General features: G+C 43.5%; 2 protein-coding genes across 2 annotated transcripts in view; one reads left to right on the plus strand and one right to left on the minus strand.

Moving 5' to 3' along the window:
• Positions 1 to 2,376, minus strand: part of LOC311141302 (uncharacterized protein) — a 53,156-nt gene extending 50,780 nt beyond the window's left edge. The window contains exon 1 of the mRNA XM_084176596.1: positions 2,229 to 2,376. Within this exon, the coding sequence (XP_084032722.1) occupies positions 2,229 to 2,309 (81 nt within the window). The 5' untranslated portion in view covers positions 2,310 to 2,376. The remainder of the gene's footprint in view (positions 1 to 2,228) is intronic.
• A 2,013-nt stretch (positions 2,377 to 4,389) lies between these two features.
• Positions 4,390 to 20,766, plus strand: LOC311141300 (golgin subfamily A member 3-like). The gene is made up of 24 exons (XM_084176595.1): positions 4,390 to 4,598; positions 5,695 to 6,033; positions 6,919 to 7,209; positions 10,248 to 10,360; positions 10,720 to 11,477; positions 11,931 to 12,039; positions 12,211 to 12,517; positions 12,680 to 12,882; positions 13,016 to 13,153; positions 13,345 to 13,506; positions 13,748 to 14,116; positions 14,236 to 14,313; positions 14,421 to 14,684; positions 14,850 to 14,944; positions 15,148 to 15,364; positions 15,565 to 15,708; positions 16,001 to 16,198; positions 16,368 to 16,484; positions 16,696 to 16,835; positions 17,081 to 17,213; positions 17,419 to 17,541; positions 17,720 to 17,884; positions 18,246 to 18,403; positions 18,631 to 20,766. The coding sequence occupies exons 2-24, from the start codon at positions 5,856 to 5,858 to the stop codon at positions 18,830 to 18,832; spliced, it is 4,662 nt and encodes a 1,553-aa protein (XP_084032721.1). The 5' UTR covers positions 4,390 to 4,598; positions 5,695 to 5,855; the 3' UTR covers positions 18,833 to 20,766.
• The last annotated feature ends 1,750 nt before the right edge of the window (positions 20,767 to 22,516 follow it).

Raw genomic sequence — 22,516 nt, forward strand, 5'->3', positions numbered from 1 at the left:
AATTGACAACAGATCACATATATCTCTCAATTATGCGTGGGAATACTTTGTAAAAGATTTCCTACATTGAAATCACTTGGAGTTGATTTGCTGGTGTTTTTACAGTCTTTTATGTCCAACAATTGGGACGAATTGAGAATAAACCCTAAGGAGAGTGTCATCTGGACTAATGCACCATCATCTCTGCTGCACAACCAGCTGAACATGTTTCAGGTGAGTTACACCTCCAAACCCCACCATAGTGTGGATGTGGAAACCCAATAACCAGGGGAAAAAAGCCACTGATCATACCATGCAATCCTGTGCCATGTAACACTCCAACAATGAATTGTAAGGGCCGGTTGGGTTACACTTAAATACTACTGTACTAGGAACCCCCTCTCTCAGACAGAAACTGCTGTGTGTTGTGTAGCTACCTGCAGAGAGCAGGGGTAAGGTGTCTCTATTCTACAGTATGTACAGTGTGATTCATGAGAGCTATGGTTCAAGAATGAAGACATGAAGTTCATGTCAGTGTCAGGCAGGCAGCGTGGGTTGTTTTCACCACAAAGTGAGAGAATGAGCCGGCACTGTGTTCCAAATGGCACCCTATTCCCTATGTAATGCACTACTATTGACCAGAGCCCTTTATAGGAAATTTGGGACACAGCCAGAGAGAGGAACAGGAGGTGAACATGCCCTTCTCTGCTCTGCTCCAATTCTCATTTGTCTGCTCTCTGTCTGACTCTGCATACCATTGCCGCTAACCTCTACTAAGGTACAGTCACGCTGAGGATGTGTTTCTCCCCATGGTAGTAAATGTAGCTTTACCAAGATTTACCAAATCTTAATCTGAATCTCTGAACCCTCAGGTCGGTGGACAATCCATCTCCGAAGCCCATGATTCGGGAGGAATAAATTGACCCGCACAGATGTTTATACAGCACCTCCCTTATACAGCACCTCCCTTTCCTTGCTTATTAAATATTGAGCATATTTATCACTTTTAAAACCCATTTTAGAGTGGATATTTTATGCATTTTATTGTGATTTTATCCACTCTTATTCCCGCTGATATCTCACAATTTTAAGGCCTGGCTTTTACCCGACCTACTTAAATCATTATACCCTTTTAAACTCATCCGTCCAGGATGGTGGGGCACTGCAATAGAAGCTGACATTTTAACAACCTAAACGCCGGTTTTATTGCACTGTAAGTTGATTTTTAGATTTTTTCACAGAACTCAATTGAGACACAAACATCAAAAATAACCATTCATCCCACTATTCAAATATTATAAAACCACTCCCCTCCCAGCATCCCGAAGAACAAGTTTCCATCCCCTACTTCCGATTTTTAATAAAGTTATTTACCCCTTCCCCCAACCCAAGTCCTCTTACCCTAAACCGGGTTCGTATCCTATTCCCAACCCCTCCTCCTCTATTTTATTATTATAACCATTTTTAGTTACTTCTTTAGATTTTAAAAGGAGAACTCCACAACCCCCTCTCCCTTGTACCTTGCCAAGCCTGACCTTCACCAGACAGATACATGGAGAAGAGGGATAGAAGAGGGCATGAAGCCCTGAGCCGTCTCTACAAGTCCGTCATTGCTCAAGATGTTCAGTTCAAACACCTGGCTATAACATAATATTGATGTATTGATGTATATTTGCAATGTCTTACAGTTGTGAAAAGCTGATATCTGCAATTATGCATTCATTAACAACACGACCAATGGAAAATCCCATAAAAGAATGTCTTATTTTCCTTAATTAACAACCCAACATGACTTTGAATTTGGAATGATTAGAATTGGAAGCTTCCTATTGAAATGCATGTCAATAACCTTTTTTGTGGATTTAGATAGGATTATAGATTATTTTAGAGTATAATGGTATTAGATAAAACATTTTTTTTTTTTTTTTGATTATTCATGTAAACCTATACTCAAACTTCTGGACGTGATCCCTGTATGGACGGGTGCTGTGTTCACTGAACTATTCTAACACAACACGTTTACAGTGCATTACATCATGTGTGTTCACAATAATGACAAATTACCCTGGAAAGTATATATTCTGTCTTTCCCAGTATGGGTACCAACTACACAACAAGGAAACGTGTTTCATTCTTGCTTACAAGTTTTCTGCCAGTCACTAGAAGCCCGCTAACGGGTGAAACGATTGATTGCGCTTTTTCATGAGGCAAATGAGACTGTAAACAAAGAGCAGCCATGTATTACTTACTTTCTGTGCAACACATCCCGTGACCCATAGCAGATACGCTGTCATGAACACATGTGCCCAGAACGAGCTGTTGCAGTTCATTTTCCTTATTTCGTCCTTTTCTCCGACGCACACTGAACCGGGACCCGCTCTCGCTCCCACTCTCCATTCACCTGAAGTCTCGGGAGCGCGCTTTCATCATTCGTGGACCCGCATACCGAAATCACAGGGGGTTGTGCTGAAGCGCCCACAATTTGGCAGTCAGTCTTATTTGTCCACAAAATGTTGACAAACACAGCTTCCAATGCACATCTGTGGGATTAGGAACCGTAACCTACATTTCCTTGTAGTAGGTCAGCTACAGACCATTGATTTTGGAGTAACTTTATGGTTTTGTAGTGATTTAAGAGGAGCAGAGCTCTGCCACCTGTGCTATAAAAGCCCAGGCATCTTGACAGAGGGGTAGTAGTACTCTCAAACAGGCTACACTATTCCCCTTTTTCTCAAGAAGTGTCCGGAGCACAAACCCAATGTGAACATGTGAAGCCTACTCTTGCACTGATGCCACCAATGAAGCAATTGAGGGGGGGATGACATCGAAACATAGGGCAAAGAGCGAGCTTGAACCAGTGTAGGTGTGGGTATAGTGACTTTATGAATTAATTTATAGAAAATTGAGAGGGGAAAGCTGGAGCGGAGCAGGGCTGAACCAGGGACCTCTGGTTACAGGGCAAGTTCACTACCACCTGTGCCATAAAAGCCCACGCCTCTTGGCAGAGGCAATATACCATCATATAGGACGGCTACGTAGCATATGTAGCATATATTACTTGACTTATGCAGAGTTGAGAATCCGTTTGTGTAAAGTTTACAAAAGCATATTTAAGAATGCTCTGAAGATCATCTGTATGGAGTTAATAAGATTAGCTGATATTCATAAGCATGCTGATTAACAGTGCTGTAGGTCTATAGAACAATATGCTCACTAAACCGTTAATCATTATTGTTTGGCTGATTTTAACAGCGTTAAGGGCAAATCAGGAGGGAATAACATCTGTTGTCTGCCCTGTCAATGTTAATGAATCATTCCTTGACAGTGGCGATTTTAGCATGTACATCTTGGTGGGGCAAACTCAACAACAACAAAATGTAGATGCATGCCAGACCATGTTTGTATGCGGCTTTATTAACTCAATGAGCTCTGCCCCACCTGCCCTGAATGATGGGTCGCCACTGTTCCTTGAGCATGCTCACTCATAAGCACATCAGCGAGTACATGGGACAGTCTTGTGGTGAAACAAGATTCTGCACATTTCTTATTGACTACATGTGCAGGCCAGAGGAATCCTTATGTAGCCTCCCTATTCAAAGTATTGCTACCTCTGCCAAGACGTCTGGACCTTTATGGCACAGGTGAAAATGTGCTTGCACTACACTGAAGGGTTGCTGGTTCAAGCCCCTGTCTGACTGTTCCTTCTCAATTGCCACGTTTATCTCCTATCTGAGGTCATTAAACTGTCAGACAATTGAAATTCATGAATCACAACCTATTCAATGCTGAAAAGGTGTAGTAGACTGTATTCCTAACTACACTAAAATAGATTTCTATTCATGTCATTGGAGTGATATTTTTGCAAATGGATAGAATAATAGGCAATGCATATTTGTATTTGTCACTAGCTGTGTAATAATTGATATTAATGAAACCTTAGATCTACTGATCTTCTCTTGCCATATGCTATAAGCAACTGATTAGATCTTTGATCAGTGTAATTTGTCTTCAGTTGAGTGCTGAGTAGTTAGAAACAATCATCATCATTAATGACAAGGCATTATCTAATCACACGTTTTAAGACCCTATTTTGCATAGAGACATCATAATGACAGTAAAACACCCACATGGTAATACACACTATAACCTTTTTATTTTATGGGGATACAGAACTAAATACACGTTTTTCCCAACTACAGTTTTGACAAAACTAGAAACAATTTCTGATAAATAGGGCGCAGTTGTAGTCCACGACCGCCAGGGGGAATACATGTTTTTCTATTCATTACAAAGGGGCGGGCTCTAACACCCACAACTCCCCGCGCGAGACAAAACGTCATTGGTGTCCGTTCATTATTGTAGTTCGGCCAGCAACTGGTCTGACATTTTTGCCTTTAAAGCGGTCTCATTTCCAAGCATAGCCTTATAATGTATACATTATTAGATAGAGAAAAATAACAATAATTAATATATAATTCTCAAAGAGAGAATTATTTAATAGGTGTTTACTAGACATCAAGTTACAAAATGATGTCAAGTATCCTGTTTCTCGTCCGACAAGTAAAATAATGGCATCCATTTAGCCACGTAGAAGCAGAACGAAAAGTCGTCTGAAAAAGGTTGGCTTTATAAACATTTTCTGTGCATTTCAACCATTGTCATGTCAATTTTTTTAAATATATATATTATGGTTATTTATTAAACCTTTTCACAATCTCACATTGTGCGTTGATATATACATTACACAACTTCGTGAACTGGTGTGAAATCGGGACGTTCTAGAATAATTCTAGCTCCATAGCCTGGCAGGATCACAACACACAGTTAATGAAAATATTTGTATAACTAAAGTAACGTTCTGGGGCTGATGTGTTAACTAACAAACGTAGGCTGTTTTTGCTTGACAGGTTGATAAAGCCAACTAGCTACCTTGCTTGTTACTACATCCAATCAAATGTATTGGTCGCATATACGTCTAGTAGATGTTTTTGCGGGTGTAGCGAAATGCATGTCGTTTGTAAAGGCCAGCCATCATCATAACCCGTGACAGATAATTTGTTTCAATTTCCAACAAGCTAACTTCCCATATCACATGATGCCTTAGATGGCTAGCTAGTAGCCACAAAGCTAACGTGAGTCTAGGCTGCTGCTGTCATTGCAATTGGCTAGCTAACTAGCAACTATTTATTAACTGTTAACTGGCTATTACGAGTCGGGAAATAAGCAAGGCAACGAATGTGTTGTAAAGCTGCCGAATATCTGTTTCTATAGCCTGCAAAACTGGTTAGCCTAGTAGCTAACGTTACTTACAATATTCAAAGGCCTAACGTAACGTAAGCTAGGCAATGAAGTTAGCTAGCTAGCTATATTTAGTAACTCAATCCACTTAACGTTAGCTAGCTAGCTAGACAGCTTTAGCTATTGCTTAGTGGAGCTGTTCCTCCCAACCACATTCTCACAGTTGGTCAGAACATTTGACCAAATCTATTGCAAATAAAGTACTTTATCAATACATTTGCAATGTTATTATTGCAGACCACGCCCCTTTTGTTATTTTCGCTACATCCACACTACGCCATCACGATGGCATCATGGTGGCAAATCTTTTCAGATTACGGCTAGTTTGCATTTAGATTACTCTTTCTTTGATCAGATTAAATACTTTATGATGCTCATACTACCTAAACCTTAACTAACTAAACCTTACATTTTCAGGGAAGACCATTGTTTTGGGGTGTCCTGCCTTGGACGCATGAATTGTATTCAACCTTTTCAACTGGACAAACGGGAAGAAAATGTTTTGAAAGGATTTTAGCTACACCCTGAGACTACCATCTCCCTTCCATGGGCTCCAGTGCAACATCATTTGATTCTGTATGCAAATGGTAAACCACAAAGCAGTAGTTGCTGAGATGGAGACAACCAATGGAGAAAACCTTCAGCTAGACCTGATACCGCAGTCCAAAGTGGATGGTGCTTATCCTGTGGAGAATGATGCTCAGCTACTGAAGAAAGGGCTGGAGAAGCCGACAATATCGAGGGATGTTGTTAATGGTAAGTGTTGCCCTAGTTAATGCCCTAGCATGCCCCTCAAATGATAGGGTTTGATTAGCTTTATTTTTTAAGTATAGACATTCTAGGCAACCTGACTGACCTAATGCTGACTGATTTAATGATTCCATCCACTCTCATCATCAAACAATGGAGGGTGTTCTTCCTTAACCAGTTAATCGTAGGAGAACAATTCATTTCAGAAGTTAATAGGAAAGCATAACTGAATGCTTGTATTATTTTCACAGTACATCATTGTGAAAACATTGTTATTGTTGAGGGGAATCTGCAGTAATAGGAGCTCCTTATATGGAGGCAATTCCTCTGTCTTCTACCAGTATTCTTTCCCAACTATGCATGACATGCTTGTGTGCGACCGGACAGAGAAAAGGCCATTACTCGGCCGCCTCAGGCCATCTGCCCCTCCCTGCTACATCTCTCTTTGTACTTGCATGAGGAATTGCAGAACTGTCTGGACAGAGATCTGAGCCTCATAACTCACCTACAAGACATGTCACTTCGCAGTCACCTCAACTGCACTAAGGCATATTTGCATGCTGTCATTATTCCTACACATCTCACCTTCAATAAAAATAGTTTGCCCATATTGACACATGTAAAATGAATAGTATCAAACTGCCACTTCCAGTTCCTAAAGAGCTATTCTGGCTTGACAACAAAGCTTGTTTGACCTGTGAAAGCCACAATAGACGTTGTCATGCAAAGGAGCCTTGCCTCAGAGTCCTTTCCTTTTTTTATTTCAAGTATATCACAATCCTCTCTTATTGTGTGGTGAAATACAAACTGGATGGATGGATGCCGTAAATTACCTACTTTACTGACACACTTCCCTGTCAACCCCCAACTCACCCCACTCCCTTGTTGCAGGTTCTTTCAAAGCAGACGTGGTGCCTAATGGAGAACAAGTGGCACAGGGCCCGGGGCCAGGCGCTGGAGGGGACGGCCGTCCAAATAGCCCCCTGCCGCCTCCATCGCCCCCTGCTCAGGGCACCAGCCCCACCGTCAGCCGCCAGTCCAAAGAGCCATCCCAAGGTGTGGCCGCTTTCCCACCAGCCATGCTAGAGAAGTCTGAGGGAACTAATGCTGAGGGCCCTGTTCACAAGGGCGATGCATTGCAGTCGCTCAGACTGAGTATGCCTATGCAGGAGACTGAATTGTGTAAGCATACTGTAACCTGTTCTTGCAGTGAGAGCCCGTCCCCCGCCCCCTGTATTTCAAACACCTTTTGCTTTGGGATGTTGCTTCAGAGGTTGACTTATTGATTTAGGCCTACCCCATACCCTATTTTAATTCCCTTGCCTGTGCTTACTACACTCCCATTAAAGAGCTATATCGAGAGAGTATCTGCTTTTGTGGTTTGAGCCTGCTAACTTTGTGCAATGCCAGTGGTCATTTAATTGCTTGATTAGGGTCTTGGTGCTTCTCTTGGTAGTGGCTGTATTTGAACTAATCCTTTACTTGTGGGTTGTGGTGAATGTTGTTTTGGATGACGGCCTAGGCTTACAGGTACCATGATATGCAAAGTATTTTACGTTTATTAGTTATATTACAGAATATGGCTCATTTTGCCTCAAGCTTTTTGTTTACTGTGAGCCACTAGGCTAACCACTCCCACATAGAATGTTTACTGTGTCACATACACTACCAGTCAAAAGTTTGGACACACCTACTCATTCAAGGGTTTTTCTTAATTTTTACAATTTTCTACATTGCAGAATAATAGGAAGACATCAAAACTATGAAATAACACATATGGAATCATGTAGTAACCATAAAGTGTTAAACACATTTTTTTGTTGTCATTTTAGCAGACGCTCTTATCCAGAGCGACTTACAGTTAGTGAGTGCAAACATTTTTTTTCTCCATACTGGCCCCCCATGGGAATCGAACCCACAACCCTGGCGTTGCAAATGCCATGCTCTACCAACTGAGCTACACGGGACCTGTGCAAATCAAAATATATTTTATATTTGAGATTCTTCAAAAAGCCACCCTTTGCCTTGATGACAGCTTTGCACACTCTTGGCATTCTCTCAACAAGCTTCATAAGGTAGTCACCTGGAATGCATTTCAATTAACAGGTGTGCCTTCTTAAAAGTTAATTTGTTGAATTTCTTTCCTCCTTAATGCGTTTGAGCCAATCAGTTGTGTTGTGACAAGGTAGGTAGGAGTGGTATACAGAAGATAGCCCTATTTGGTAAAAGACCAAGTCCATATTATGGCTATGACTTTAAGACATGAAGGTCAGTCAATACGGACATTTTCAAGAACTTTGAACATTCCTTCAAGTGCAGTCGCAAAAACCATTAAGCGCTATGATGAAACTGGCACTCATGAGGACCGCCACAGCAATGGAACCCAGAGTTACCTCTGCTGCAGAGGATAAGTTCATTAGAGTTACCAGCCTCAGAAATTGTAGCCCAAATAAATGCTTCACAGAGTTCAAGTAACAGACACATCTCAACATCAACTGTTCAGAGGAGACTGTGTGAATCAGGCCTTCATGGTCGAATTTCTGCAAAGAAACCACTACTAAAGGACACCAATAAGAAGAAGAGACCTGCTTGGGCCAAGAAACACGAGCAATGGACATTAGACCGGTGGAAAGTTGTCCTTTGGTCTGGAGTCCATATTGGAGATTTTTGGTTCCAACTGCCGTGTCTTTGTGAGACGCGGTGTGGGTGAACGGATGATCTCCGCATGTGTATTTCCCACCGTAAAGCATGGAGGAGGAGGTGTTATGGGGTGGGAGTGCTTTGCTGGTGACACTGTGATTTATTTAGAATTCAAGGCACACTTCACCAGCATGGCTACCACAGCATTCTGCAGCGATACGCCATCCCATCAGGTTTGCGCTAAGTGGGACTATCATTTGTTTTTCAACAGGACAATGACCCAACACACCTCCAGGCTGTGTAAGGGCTATTTTAGCAAGAAGGAGAGTGATGGAGTGCTGCATCAGATGACCTGGCCTCCACAATCCCCCGACCTCAACCAAATTGAGATGGTTTGGGATGAGTCGGACCGCAGAGTGAAGGAAAAGCAGCCAACAAGTGCTCAACATATGTGGGAACTCCTTCAAGACTGTTGGAAAAGCATTCCAGGTGAAGCTGGTTGAGAGAATGGCAAGAGTGTGCAAAGCTGTCATCAAGGCGAAGGGTGGCTGTTTGATATGGAATCTCAAATATAAAATATATTTTGATTTGTTTAACACTTTTAGGTTACTACATTATTCCATATGTGCTATTTGCATATGTCTTCACTATTATTATACAATGTAGAAAATAGTAAAAAATAAAGAAAAACCCTGGAATGAGTAGGTGTGTCCAAACTTTTGACTGGTACTGTACATAAACTCATTTATAGTATCACATTCTTGGTTTCGTTCCGTTCATAGTGCATTCTGCTCTAAGTGATGCTGCAATCAGGAAGTCCTCATGCTAACTTCTAAGTTGCACTGATTGACACCTGTTGGTTGGTCTTCAGCACACCTGGCCAATTGCAGTCAGAGCATCATCAATCAGGCATATCACCAACTGACTGCAAACTAACTAACCAAAAAAGACTAAAAACAAAATACGTTTGGATACTAGACCATTTTGTGTGTCACATTTGACTAACATTAATGTAATAACTAAGCGACTGGCTAATATATGGGATTGATTTGAGTCTTACTCATTTGGCTTTGTAAGTACTGGGTTGCATGCAGTTTCACTTGGTAACTAACATTTACATTTTAGTCATTTAGCAAACGCTCTTATCCAGAGCGACTTACAGTTAGTGAGTGCATACACTTTTCACTAACCATGGTGGATGGATAACAATGTCATACAAGCACTCTCATTTCTTACATAAAAATGGCTCTAAACTGAGGTACAAAGTAGTTGTAGCACACATAGTTGTGGTTTCCTTGTAAAATGTATTGTATGCTTGTATGACAATGTCTAAGTTATTGTGGTCCTCTGTAGCTCAGCTGGTAGAGCACAGCGCTTGTAACGCCAGGGTAGTGGGTTCGATCCCCGGGACCACCCATACACAAAAATGTATGCACACATGACTGTAAGTCGCTTTGGATAAAAGCGTCTGCTAAATGGCATATTATATTATTATTATTATTATTGTTAGCATATTCTGTGTTGTATGGTGGTGCAGTTAGGCTCTTCTATTTCTAATGTTAAACTTGCTCTTCCTGTAGCTGTCAAAGAGACATCACTGGAGATGGAGAATGAGGAGAAGATCCGCCATGATGCTCGGCGACGCCTGGAGGAGCAGCTCAAACAGTACAGGGTGCAGAGGCACAAGGAGACGGTGAGTGTGTGTGTGTGTGTGTGTGTGTGTGTGTGTGTGTGAACAGCGTCAGTCACCAGGCAGTCATTAATCCGGATAAAGCTGTCAGTTGCAAGCTTTACAGAGTTGAATTGAAGCAGAAGTGTTTCCCCTAGCATTATTTTGGCATGGCAGGCCTTCTTGCCTAGATTTGTTGCTATCCACTACCAACAGTATAGTATAATAATGATCCTCTGTTAGTTTCCGTTGAATGGTCTGGTGTTTGCAGCCCTGAATGTTGCTTTTTTGTGCCCACACAAGAAAACAAGCTAGGGGAAACGCTGGGCTGAAGTAGACTACATCCTCTGCTCATGCTCACACTACCCTCTCTCCTCATCCAGTCCCACCGCTCTACCTTAAAGAGCCGCACTGGATTCAGCACTCTGGACCCAGACCTCATGATGCACCCAGAGGCTCTCCCCCGGGCCAGCACCACCTCAATGACCACAGAGTATTCCTTCCTGCGGACCAGCGTCCCCCGGGGCCCAAAGCTGGGCAGCCTGGGCATCCCCCCAGCCAAGGAGAGGAAGTCACGGTCAACCCGCCCCAGCAAGATCCACTCCCTGGCCGACTACAAGACTCCCGAGCCAGCAGGGGGCACTAGTGGTGGTGGTGGGGTCAGGACGTCTGCAGACTCTTCCATGGGCTCCCTGGGGTCCAACTTGAGCTCTGTGTCCACCCTGTCAGAGGGCAGCATGAGGTCAGAGGTCAGCTCCACGGAGACAACCTCTTTGGAGGCCCCGCTGGGGTCGTCAATGTCTTTCCAGGACATCTCGGAGGTGGACGCCGGCAGCGAGTCAGGGATGGGGTCAAGGCCCGGTGGGGACGGGAATGACAGCGACAGCTCGACCTACAGCAGCGTGTCTACCTCCACCAGGGGCACTGGGACCTACGGCATGCTGGCTGCAGCAGTGAACAGGCAGAGGGGCGGGAACTACACAGTGGAGGGTAGGGAGATTGCCCCAGAGGCTATGGGAAACTTCCCCTCGCTGCAAGAGGTTCTGCAGGCTGCCAGTGATGAGCAGCACCTGCTAGAGCTGGAGCAGGACAGGGAGGAGACTGGAGAACCACACAGCCGCAGGGACAGCTTCTCCAGCAGGTAGGCTACACCATCATCAGGGCCCCGTGTAGCTCAGTTGGTAGAGCATGGCGTTTGCAATGCCAGGGTTGTGGGTTCAATTCCCACGGGGGGCCAGTATGAAAAAATTTATGCACTCACTAACTGTAAGTCGCTCTGGATAAGAGCGTCTGAAAAATAAATAAATCATCAGCACACATCACTTCTGTAATAACACATAGTATCACTTAAACTGACTGGTGTAGTACTAGTGTATAACATAAGCACATTGCTATTGCAGACAGTAAATAAGCAGGAACACTAGTCCGCTTTACATCATTGCTGTTATACATCGAATCTGCATGTACACTGGTTTATGTTTGCTTACTTTTCCTGTCATAATTGACCATGAATTGTTGGATTGTTGTAGAATTCCCCAGTCAATAGCACTTGCTAGATTTCTGCTTATATTGTTTAATTGCTTGTTTCCTACAGTGTGTCATTAGAGAGCTCTGTGATGGGACATGATGAAATGCTCCAGGTTCTGAAGGAGAAGATGAGACTGGAGGGCCAGCTAGAGTCTCTGTCTTCTGAGGCCAACCAGGTATAACTAACATACAGACAATGTAGTAAAGACTTTACTGTCTTCAATGGCTAACTCTCTAAACGTAGGATCAACTAAGGTAATTAACACTCCTTACATGTTCAGACTTACCGTCACTGGAATAGCTAGACTAATACCCTACACCCTACAATTCCTCCCTCTCCTCTCCAGGCTCTGAAAGAGAAGACTGAGCTCCAGGCCCAGCTGGCTACAGTCAACGCCCAGCTGCGGGACCAGGTGGAGCAGGCCCAGGACAGCCAGGAGAAACAGAGCTCCCTCAACAAGGAGGTGTCCACCCTGCGCCAGAGCTGCTCCCAGCTGGAGAGGGCCATGGTGGAGCTGCAGGGCAACCTAGAGCGCAAGAACGCCGGCCTTTCGTCACTTGGCAACGACCTGCAGGTGGCCGAGGAGCAGTACCAGAGGCTCATGGGGAAAGTGGAGGAGATGCAGCAGAACGTGACCTCCAGGGACAATGCTGGTAAATTGGATGGATGGAGAGCCCAGTTTTGGCATCATGCTTTTAAACTACCATCTCCTCACAACATGCTCCACACAATAATACTAATGAAATTCGATGCGTCACTTATTACCGTGTTAAATACAAACGCTTTGTGAATGATTTGTTATGGTCCTTCTGCAGTCCAAGAGTTGCGTCAGCAGATGGGTGGCCTCCAGACTCAGCTCCAGCAGGTCCAACTAGAGCGCAGCACCTTGCAGAGCCGGCTGAAGACCTCCCAGGCCGAGATTGACTCACTGCAGCAGGTCCGCCAATGGTACCAGCAGCAGCTAGCGCTGGCCCAGGAGGCTCGGGTCCGGCTCCAGGGTGAAATGGCCAACATGCAGGTAAGGCTATCTGTGAGAAGGGCTCCTCCTTCCTTCTATTGAATTGATGTGTTACGGAGTTGACATGTTACAGAGTTGATGTGGTACAGAGTTGATATGCTGTTTGACTTATTTTACATGTTTTTCCCCCCAGGCTGGGCAGATGACCCAGATTGGTGTCATGGAGCACCTAAAGCTGGAGAATGTGACTCTGTCCCACCAGCTGACAGAAACCCAGCATCGCTCCATCAAAGAGAAGGAGCGCATTGCCGTACAGCTGCAGAGTATTGAGGTCTGTCCCCTTGAAAATGAGGAAATATGACAAGTTATGTGATTGGTGTTTGTTATATTGTGTAATGTGATTATTTAACATTTTACTGAAAAAGAATATAAGATTTACTGGCAAAATATAATATGATGAGATAGAATTGAGGTTATTAAGCAGTGTGTGACCTGACCTCTCTGTCCTCCCTTTGGCCGTAGACTGACATGATGACCCAGGAGGCTGCTTACCAGCAGATCCAGGATGCCAAGAGCATGGTGGAGGACGACCTCCAGCACAAGCTGGACGAGTTTGAGGAGGAGCGAGATCACTTACAGAAACTGGCCAACACAGCCAGCTCTCTGGAGAGGGAACTAGAGCAGGTAAGTAACTAATTGTGGGTTTATGAAAACACTTATGACAACCTTTGTATTGTTCAAATGAATGGTATTTGATACTCTGGGTGGGTGGTCTAATATCAATGAAAGGTGGGTCTTTTACGCACATCCAAAATAATATCACGAGCTAGACAAAAACAAGGTTCAAAAACTGAATGTCCGCTCACTGGTTTGCTATTTTGCAGCAACAGTTGCCTAATGTAACTCCTCTCTGCGTCCCCCACAGATGAAGGTGACCCTATCCCAGAAGGACCTGCAGCTGGAGGCCCTCCAGAAGGAGCACCTGGAGCTGATGAGACAGCTGACAGCCACTCAGGAGAGCCTTCACACCAAAGAGCAGTCCATCAACCAGCTGGAGGCCCGCTACCTGGAGCTAGAGGCCACGCTGGCAGAGCTGCAGACAGAGACCAACGCCAAGGACGAGAACATCCAGTACCTGCAGAATGAGAAGATTGTGCTGGAGGTGGCCCTCCAGGCGGCCAGGGCTGACAAATGTCAGCTGGACGAGGGGGCCGAGAGGCTGGGGGAGGAGGTGCTAGTGTCCTCGGACCTCCTGGATCAGCTCAGGCAGGAGGTCCAGGTCAAAGCCTCACAAGTGAGAAACAAACCGCTGTGGAGCCCATGGGTCCCATCACACACAATCCTACTATGGCTGTTGAGCAACCATGTTTGAGCTTAAGTAGAACGTAAACACCTTCTCCTTTTTATTTTTAGATTGAAACTCTGCAGCAGGAAAACGGCACCCTGAAGAAACAAGCTCAGAAATTGAAAGAGCAGTTCATGCAGCAAAAGGTGCTTGTCACTTGTTTGCCTTTGGGAGGATTGTTTACACACACAGACACACACATTCATACACGGGATGAATCTCTTCACACCCCTTCCCATTTCCCACCCATCAGGTGATGGTGGAGGCCTATCGGCGGGACGCCAGTTCCAAGGAGCAGTTGATCAGCGAGCTGAAGTCCACTAAGAAGCGTCTGGTGTCGGAGGTGAAGGGGCTGAAGCAAGAGTTGCTGGAGGCCCAGGGGGAGAAGCAGAAGGCTGAGCTGGAGCAGAGCCGGCTGCAGAAGGAGGTGATCCGGGTCTCGCAGCAGATGAACAGCCTGGAGAACCACCTGCAGTCCGTGCAGACCAAGAGGGATCAGCTGGAGACACAGATCCAGGTACACAATGCCTCCCTAGCAGCTTTAGGTTTTTCTAGGATTTTCTAAGGGTTTTCTTTGCATTACTTCCATGACAGTTCTTACATTACATATCCCATTGCTTTATCCGGCTATCTTTGATAGGCATTTGATAATAATCAGTGTGCGTTTGATGCCCCTCCACAGTCCCTGCAGTTTGACCAGAGCCAGCTAGCAGCAGTGACGGAGGAGAATGAGGGCCTGAAGAAACAGGTGGAGCAGATGCAGTCGGAAGCCAAGAAGTGAGTCACAACGTTTATAAAGCCATACAGACTTCTGGAACTAGCCTGGTTACCATAGTAATGGCCCAACAAGATTCACTATGAATCTCTAAAAATGGTATAATAATATGAATGTGAATATGTATCTCTTAATCTCTTTTAGTAAGATTGCTTAGATGTGCAATACTGTTGATGTGTCTAATTTTCTTATTTTCCTCTCTCAGGGCCATCTCAGAGCAGAAGGTGAGAATGAAGCGGCTGGGGACAGATTTGACCAGCGCGCAAAAGGAGATGAAGGTCAAACACAAGGCCTATGAGAACGCAGTGGGCATCCTGAGTCGCAGGCTCCAAGAAGCCCTGGCCGAAAAGGAGACCACCGAGGCAGAGCTGGTCAAACTTAAGGCCCAGGTCTCAGACGGAGGCAACAACCAGGCCCTGCAGGTACAGTACTACCCTCATAAGGGCCCAGTGTTTTTTCTGATCAAATGACTTAACTAGGAACTAGGATCCAGAGTTTGTTTCTGGTCACATCATGTGGTCATGAAAGACTTGTGGCCATACTCATAATATAAGATTTCAGCACATCCTTAGCTGTGGTGATATTTCTATAGCCTACTGATCTAAACCTATACTTGTTCCAGGATAAAATTGAGGCTCTGCAAAGTGAGCTCCAGGCTGTGAGCCACAGCAAGGCAACGCTGGAGAAAGAGCTTCAGGAGGTCATCTCCCTCACCAGCACTGAGCTGGAGGAGTACCAGGAGAAAGTCATGGAGCTTGAGGATGAGGTGAGTGGTTGTCTTACCTACAATGTATGATCTTGATTTGATCACCCTTTTGCAGGATAACTTTAAAAACTTGTAATGTATATTTTAGGTTAAAAAATATGTTTAAAACATTTCCACTTTGAAATGTCAGACATAATTTTCCCTTAGCGATTACTTTATTTGTCCATAAATGTCCAATGGAAATGTGTGTTCTGCTATGCTATCCCAACCCCTCTGAAAATTACTCACAGCCAATGGTATAAGTGCTTCTCAAAGGTTTGATTGTAAAATCGTATATCTTTGTCATTCACAGCTGCAGGAGGCACGATGCTTCAAGAGGCGGATTAGGAGGCTGGAAGACGCCAACAAGAAGCTATCCCTGGAGCTGGAACATGAGAAAGGGAAGTTGACGGGACTAGGGCAGTCCCACAATGCACTGCGGGAGCATTCCAATATTCTGGAGACCGCCCTAGCCAAGAGAGAGGCAGACCTGGTCCAGCTCAACCTCCAGGTAAAAGGCTTCAATGTTACATTCTCAGTTACTACTATCACTGATCAATTCAATTACTTAACCCATACGATAACACCATTATATATGACCATTGATGGTTGCCCTTTTTCATTAAAAAGCTAACCGAGGGGATTGTTTTTTCTATTCTCTTCCTTGCCCTTCTCCACAGGTGCAAGCAGTACTAAAACGTAAAGAGGAGGAAGACCAGCAGATGAAACAGCTGGTCCAGACTCTACAGGTCGCCTTGGAGAAGGAAAAGGCCAAAGTCAAGGACCTGAAAGAGCAGGTAAAGGCTCCCAACCCAACCCACACCAACATAGTCATAATCTGTTGTCATTAACACATTGTAACGCATTACATACACATACAAGCCCCTGAATGAGACAGACTGGCCTAGCCACAACATAGTCTTATGTTGTCATTAACACATTGTAACATACTGTAATGCACTTATATAAGCCCTTGGAGACAGACTGTAAATGTGTGTTGTGTACTAGGTGGCAGCAGCCAAGGCAGAGGCTGCCCACAACAGGCGGCACTACCGGGCAGCCATGCTGGAGCTGTGTGAGATCAAGAAGGACCTGCAGGCCAAAGAGGAGCTGGTCAAAGCCCTGCACAGCGAGGCACACAAACTACAGTGAGTCTAAATTTGCACTTTATAATTTAGTGAAGAAGACATGGACATGGAATGACGCTGTGTTTAACAGATTGAGAGATTATTTTGATTACCCTATGAGTTGATGGAATCGTTAGGGAATGCTCGGTCCTTGTATTTTAGGGAATAACCCCATCTAACTCAACGTGATATTTGTATTTTGATCTTATGTTTCTCCTTGATTTTAACATTGTCTTACCCTAACATCCTTTCCTTTCCTTCCATAGGGCTCAGGATGAGAAACACTCTCAGGAGGTCTCCAGGTTCCAGGAGGAGCTGTCAGAGGCCCACTCCCAGCTCCAGATCCTCCAGAAACAGCTGGATGAGCAGTTCAGCAAGCAGCCCCTCACCAACCAGGAGGTAGCTAGCTATGCCACATCACGCTATACAATAGACACAACCATGGTCGTGTTCAGTAGGGAGAAAAGGTTTGGAACTTTTCCACTAAGAACACACAGTTTTGTTTTGCTACAGTGTGCCCTACTGAACACAACCCATGACTGAATGGGGAGTAGTTTATTGAAAGTGACATCGGTCACTGACTCTTGACTGTTCTCTCCCCCAGGTGGAGGATTTGAAGTGGGAGGTTGAGCAGAGACAGAGGGAAATGGAGGCCCAGAGACAGCAGCTGGAGATGGTGGAGCAGTGCAGCCAGAGGGAGCTGGACAGCCTGCAGACAGCTCTACAGGTACACACACATAGATGTGATCATGCACATGCACGCACACCCAACAGGGTAGTGAGGACATAGCTGGCTAGCTCCACTGCATAGTGCTATCATCCACTCTAAACCACAGATGCATCTCTCTATCATTGTCCATTGTGTTGCCATTTTGTGCCTGACTTTGCCTTGCTCTGCATTCTAGGGCATTAAGGTGGAACTGGAGTCTGTGCAGGAGGAGCTGAGCAGCACCAGGAAAGATAAGTTCATGCTGCAGGCCAAGGTGGGGGAGCTGAGGAACAGCATGAAGACTGTCCTGCTGCAGAACCAGCAGCTCAAACTGGACCTCAAACAGAACCGCCTCCGGAAGGTAAGCTACCTGAGGAAGAAGAGGCCATTTTGTTTTATTTCTGTCAAGTGTTATGGAATTTTAATATTGGTGTTGTGTCAAATTGAGACCTACCTGGCTGAGACTGAAGTGCACTTTCTTATTTAGATGTTTATATCAGTAGGGATGGTATTTCAATATTGGTGTGATTGGTAGAATATTCAGCTCATCCAATGGCTTTGAGAAGGCGCTGGATATCCAAGTGTAACATGGTATACTGTATGTTTTGTTCTGGTTTGATGAAGGATATGAAAAGTTATTTCCTAATAACACTTGACAGCATATATCACACAGAATGCAGGCTTCCTTTTTGTGCTGATGTGTTGCATTCTTGATTGAGCAGCAGAGGATGGAGCCATCAAACCCATCGAACCCAGTGACCCCGGTGAAGATCCCAGAATGCCCTGTGCCTGCCTCCCTGCTGGATGAGCTGCTCAAGCCCTCCGCCTCCGTCAACAAGGAGCCCCTCAATAACCTGCACAACTGTCTGCGCCAGCTCAAGTAAGAAAATACCACCATATCTTCTTTACCTTCTGGGAGTGGAAAACCTGTGTGGAAAATATGCTATTGTAGCTCCAAATAGTTTTCTGATAACCATAATGAAAGACAAAGAATATGATAGAAATCCTTTATTCTTGAAACGTATTTGTCTCACGTGGATGGTGTATTATAATTATGTAATAGGAATCCAATGCCAGTACACTAAAGTGAATGTTTGTTTCCTGCAGGCATGAGATGGACAGCCTTCAGAAGCAGATGGAGGAGCACACAGTCACCGTGCACGAGTCCATGACGTCATGGACTAACGCAGAGGAGGAACTGGCTCGACTGGGGGTGCCGCTGGACAATGACTCCACAACATCCACCCCTCTAAACCATGTGGACAGTAACAGAGGAGGAGGAGCGGAGGAAGAGGCACAGCCATCGTAATGCAGTACCTTCTCAGATAGACAGAGTGGAGTTTTATCCACAAGGCCACTTATTTTTTTACCTCCCTACCTAACCATTTCCCCCCATTTCTTATCAATTGCTGCCAACATTTGGCGTTATTATCCCATTAGCACAGACAATGCTTGGGTAAAGTAATTTGTACTTATACCATTGCTTTACTCTTTATTTGGACTTTTTCTATATTTCTGTTATGGCTGTCATTTGTCATATTTATTTATTTATTTACAGTTCAGGAATTACAATATTGAATCTTAAATAACATTGACAACTCCTCTGTTAGGTGATTCCTCAGGTCTTCTGCTTTGAAGTCATAGACCCCATGTAAGGCCTATTCTCTTCTGTCTCTCAAACAATCAAAATTTGCCATGGCAACTGACCCTTACCCCAGTTTAATTATGGTAGAAGTTTGTTTGCTAATACTGGTACTTTTGATATACTTTGTCATGCTCCAGTTAGATAAGTGAGACAGTTTAAAGCCTGCAGAAAGTGTCTGCCATTGTTGTTATAAGCTATATTGTTAGGAACACATACTGCAGTGACAGACCCCTCTGAACTGTGAATGAGAGCCAGTCATTCCATAAACTTGAATTCCAAATCAATCCCTAGTCCCCCCACTTAGACATTACTGTAGATCTGAAATGATTGGCTGAGTGAAGCAATTTGGCAAAACATTCCACCAAGCCTATAAGAAGGCACTGTGAAGCAGTAACCATACTACACCTATTCAATCCTCTCAGGTCTACACAAGTGTGTAGGGTGTAGGCTAGGGGTTGATTTGGGATGTAGAGAGTCATCTGGTTAAATGGCCCTATGGCTTTCCAACTGTTTGTGATGAATCACCATCAATCTCCTTTTAGTACGCCTCACATTTCAGTTAATGTTATTAACATCAATCTATTCGGTTTTGAATTGCTTCTTGTTGAAAAAGCAGTGTTAGCTTTTTTTTTTAAAGCTTTCTATCGACATCATTGTGGGCTCTGCAACTGTGTGGAAACATTCTTCTCAACTATGTATAAAATTGGGAGTTTGTTTGTTGTCTGACTTGGACTGTAGTAATGTGTTTTGCAAAGCCTTAATAAGGAATATTTTTTAAAGGCCTAAATGTTATGAATGAAAGTATCATTATTCCTATTGATAGTGTGTGTTTGCAAATCCAAACTGAATGGTTTATTGTTAAATATTTGGGTAGTCTCAACCGATGTTGCACAATTAATGAGGGCTTCCTGTAACTGACTGAGGGGAAGGTGTAAGAAAACCTTTACGCAAAATGTTACTATTTCTTTGAGTGAGATGCACTCAAATGTATTCATTTGTGTTATTACTATGGCTTCATATTTCCAGAAAATGTCCATCCCTTAATTGCTTGTTTAATTCATTTGAGGTTGGTTTTCTGTCAAGGGAAACTGATTATTCTTTGCAGAGGTTAATATATTATATAAGAATATACTTCCTTTTCTCTACTTCTTCCTATAATTTAATGACTTGATCATTATGTAATAGTGTGATGAGCAAAAAAACACATTTGAGAATGTTATAATATGCAACCTGTAAATCAAACATATTTATTCAAACTGACACAATTGTTGAAAATCCAAATGAAGACACAGCAATGGGCACCATAACCTACAGCACATGCAGTTGTGATGTAACTGATGTTGTATATGCCAGTATGCTCATTTCCAGACAACCTGTATCATACCAGTCAAAGTAAATTGACTATTTTTAACCACACTGTAATAACATGGGTATTTTCAAAGGAACAACCTGTAGTCAAAGGGAAAGCTATGTTCAGTTGGCTGTATCTTCCAAGCTACCGTTCACTGTTATCTGTATATTTGAATACATAACATTTGTTGGTACATGGAGCTGGGATACTAGTTCTGTAAATAAACCTAACTGTATTTGCTGTTCAATCTTTTAATCTGCAAATATTTGCATAGAACTGCTAAACTGATTAATTCCAATACATAAAATGTTTAAAAAATATATATATATATACAGTTGAAGTCGGAAGTTTACATACACCTTAGCCAAATACATTTAAACTCAGTTTTTCACAATTCCTGACATTTAATCCTAGTAAAAAATCCCTGTTTTAGGTCAGTTAGGATCACCACTTTATTTTAAGAATGTAAAATGTCAGAATAATAGTAGAGAGAATGATTTATTTCAGCTTTTATTTATTTCATCACATTTCCAGTGGGTCAGAAGTTTACATACATTCAATTAGTATTTGGTAGCATTGCCTTTAAATTGTTTAACTTGGGTCAAACGTTTCAGGTAGCCTTCCAAAAGCTTCCCACAATAAGTTGGGTGAATTTTGGCCCATTCCTCCTGACAGAGCTGGTGTAATTGAGTCAGGTTTGTAGGCCTCCTTGCTCGCACACGCTTTTTCAGTTCTGCCCACACATTTTCTATAGGATTGAGGTCAGGGCTTTGTGATGGCCACTCCAATACCTTGACTTTGTTGTCCTTAAGCCATTTTGCCACAACTTTGGAAGTATGCTTGGGGTCATTGTCCATTTGGAAGACCCATTTGCGACCAAGCTTTAACTTCCTGACTGATGTCTTGAGATGTTGCTTCAATATATCCACATAATTTTCCTTCCTCATGATGCCATCTATTTTGTGAAGTGCACTAGTCCCTCCTGCAGCAAAGCACCCCCACAGCATGATGCTGCCACCCCCGTGCTTCACGGTTGGGATGTTGTTCTTCGGCTTGCAAGCCACCCCCTTTTTCCTCCAAATATAACAATGGTCATTATGGCCAAACAGTTCTATTTTTGTTTCATCAGACCAGAGGACATTTCTCCAAAAAGTACAATCTTTGTCCCCATGTGCAGTTGCAAACCGTAGTCTGGCTTTTTTAATGGCGGTTTTGGATCAGTGGCTTCTTCCTTGCTGAGCGGCCTTTCCGGTTATGTCGATATAGGACTCGTTTTATTGTGGATATAGATACTTTTGTACCGGTTTCCTCCAGCATCTTCACAAGGTCCTTTGCTGTTGTTCTGGGATTGATTTGCACTTTTCGCACCAAAGTACATTCATCTCTAGGAGACAGAACGTGTCTCCTTCCTGAGCAGTATGACGGCTGCGTGGTCCCATGGTGTTTATACTTGCGTATTATTGTTTGTACAGATGAACGCGGTACCTTCAGGCGTTTGAAATTGCTCTCAAGGATGAACCAGACTTGTGGAGGTATACCATTTTTTTCCTGAGGTCTTGGCTGATTTCTTTTGATTTTCCCATGATGTCAAGCAAAGAGGCACTGAGTTTGAAGGTAGGCCTTGAAATACATCCACAGGTACACCTCCAATTGACTCAAATGATGTCAATTAGCCTATCAGAAGCTTCTAAAGCCATGACATCATTTTCTGGAATTTTCCAAGCTGTTTATAGGCACAGTCAATTTAGTGTATGTAAACTTCTGACCCACTGAAATTGTGATACAGTGAATTATAAGTGAAATCATCTGTCTGTAAACAATTGTTGGAAAAATGACTTGTGTCATGCACAAAGTAGATGTCCTAACCGACTTGCAAAAACTATAGTTTGTTAACAAGAACTTTGTGGAGTGGTTGAAAAACGAGTTTTAATGACTCCAACCTATGTGTATGTAAACTTCCGACTTCAACTGTATATATATATATATATATATATATA

The sequence above is a fragment of the Coregonus lavaretus genome (assembly GCF_964263955.1).
Source record: "Coregonus lavaretus genome assembly, chromosome: 14".
Lineage (NCBI taxonomy): Eukaryota > Metazoa > Chordata > Actinopteri > Salmoniformes > Salmonidae > Coregonus > Coregonus lavaretus.

Coding starts and splice junctions, on each gene's coding strand:
- LOC311141300 (XM_084176595.1), top strand. CDS start 5,856: ATGCAAATGGTAAACCACAAAGCAGTAGTTGCTGAGATGGAGACAACC. Junction 10,361..10,719: donor TGCAGAGGCACAAGGAGACG/GTGAGTGTGTGT, acceptor CTCCTCATCCAG/TCCCACCGCTCTACCTTAAA. Junction 12,883..13,015: donor GTGAAATGGCCAACATGCAG/GTAAGGCTATCT, acceptor TTTTCCCCCCAG/GCTGGGCAGATGACCCAGAT.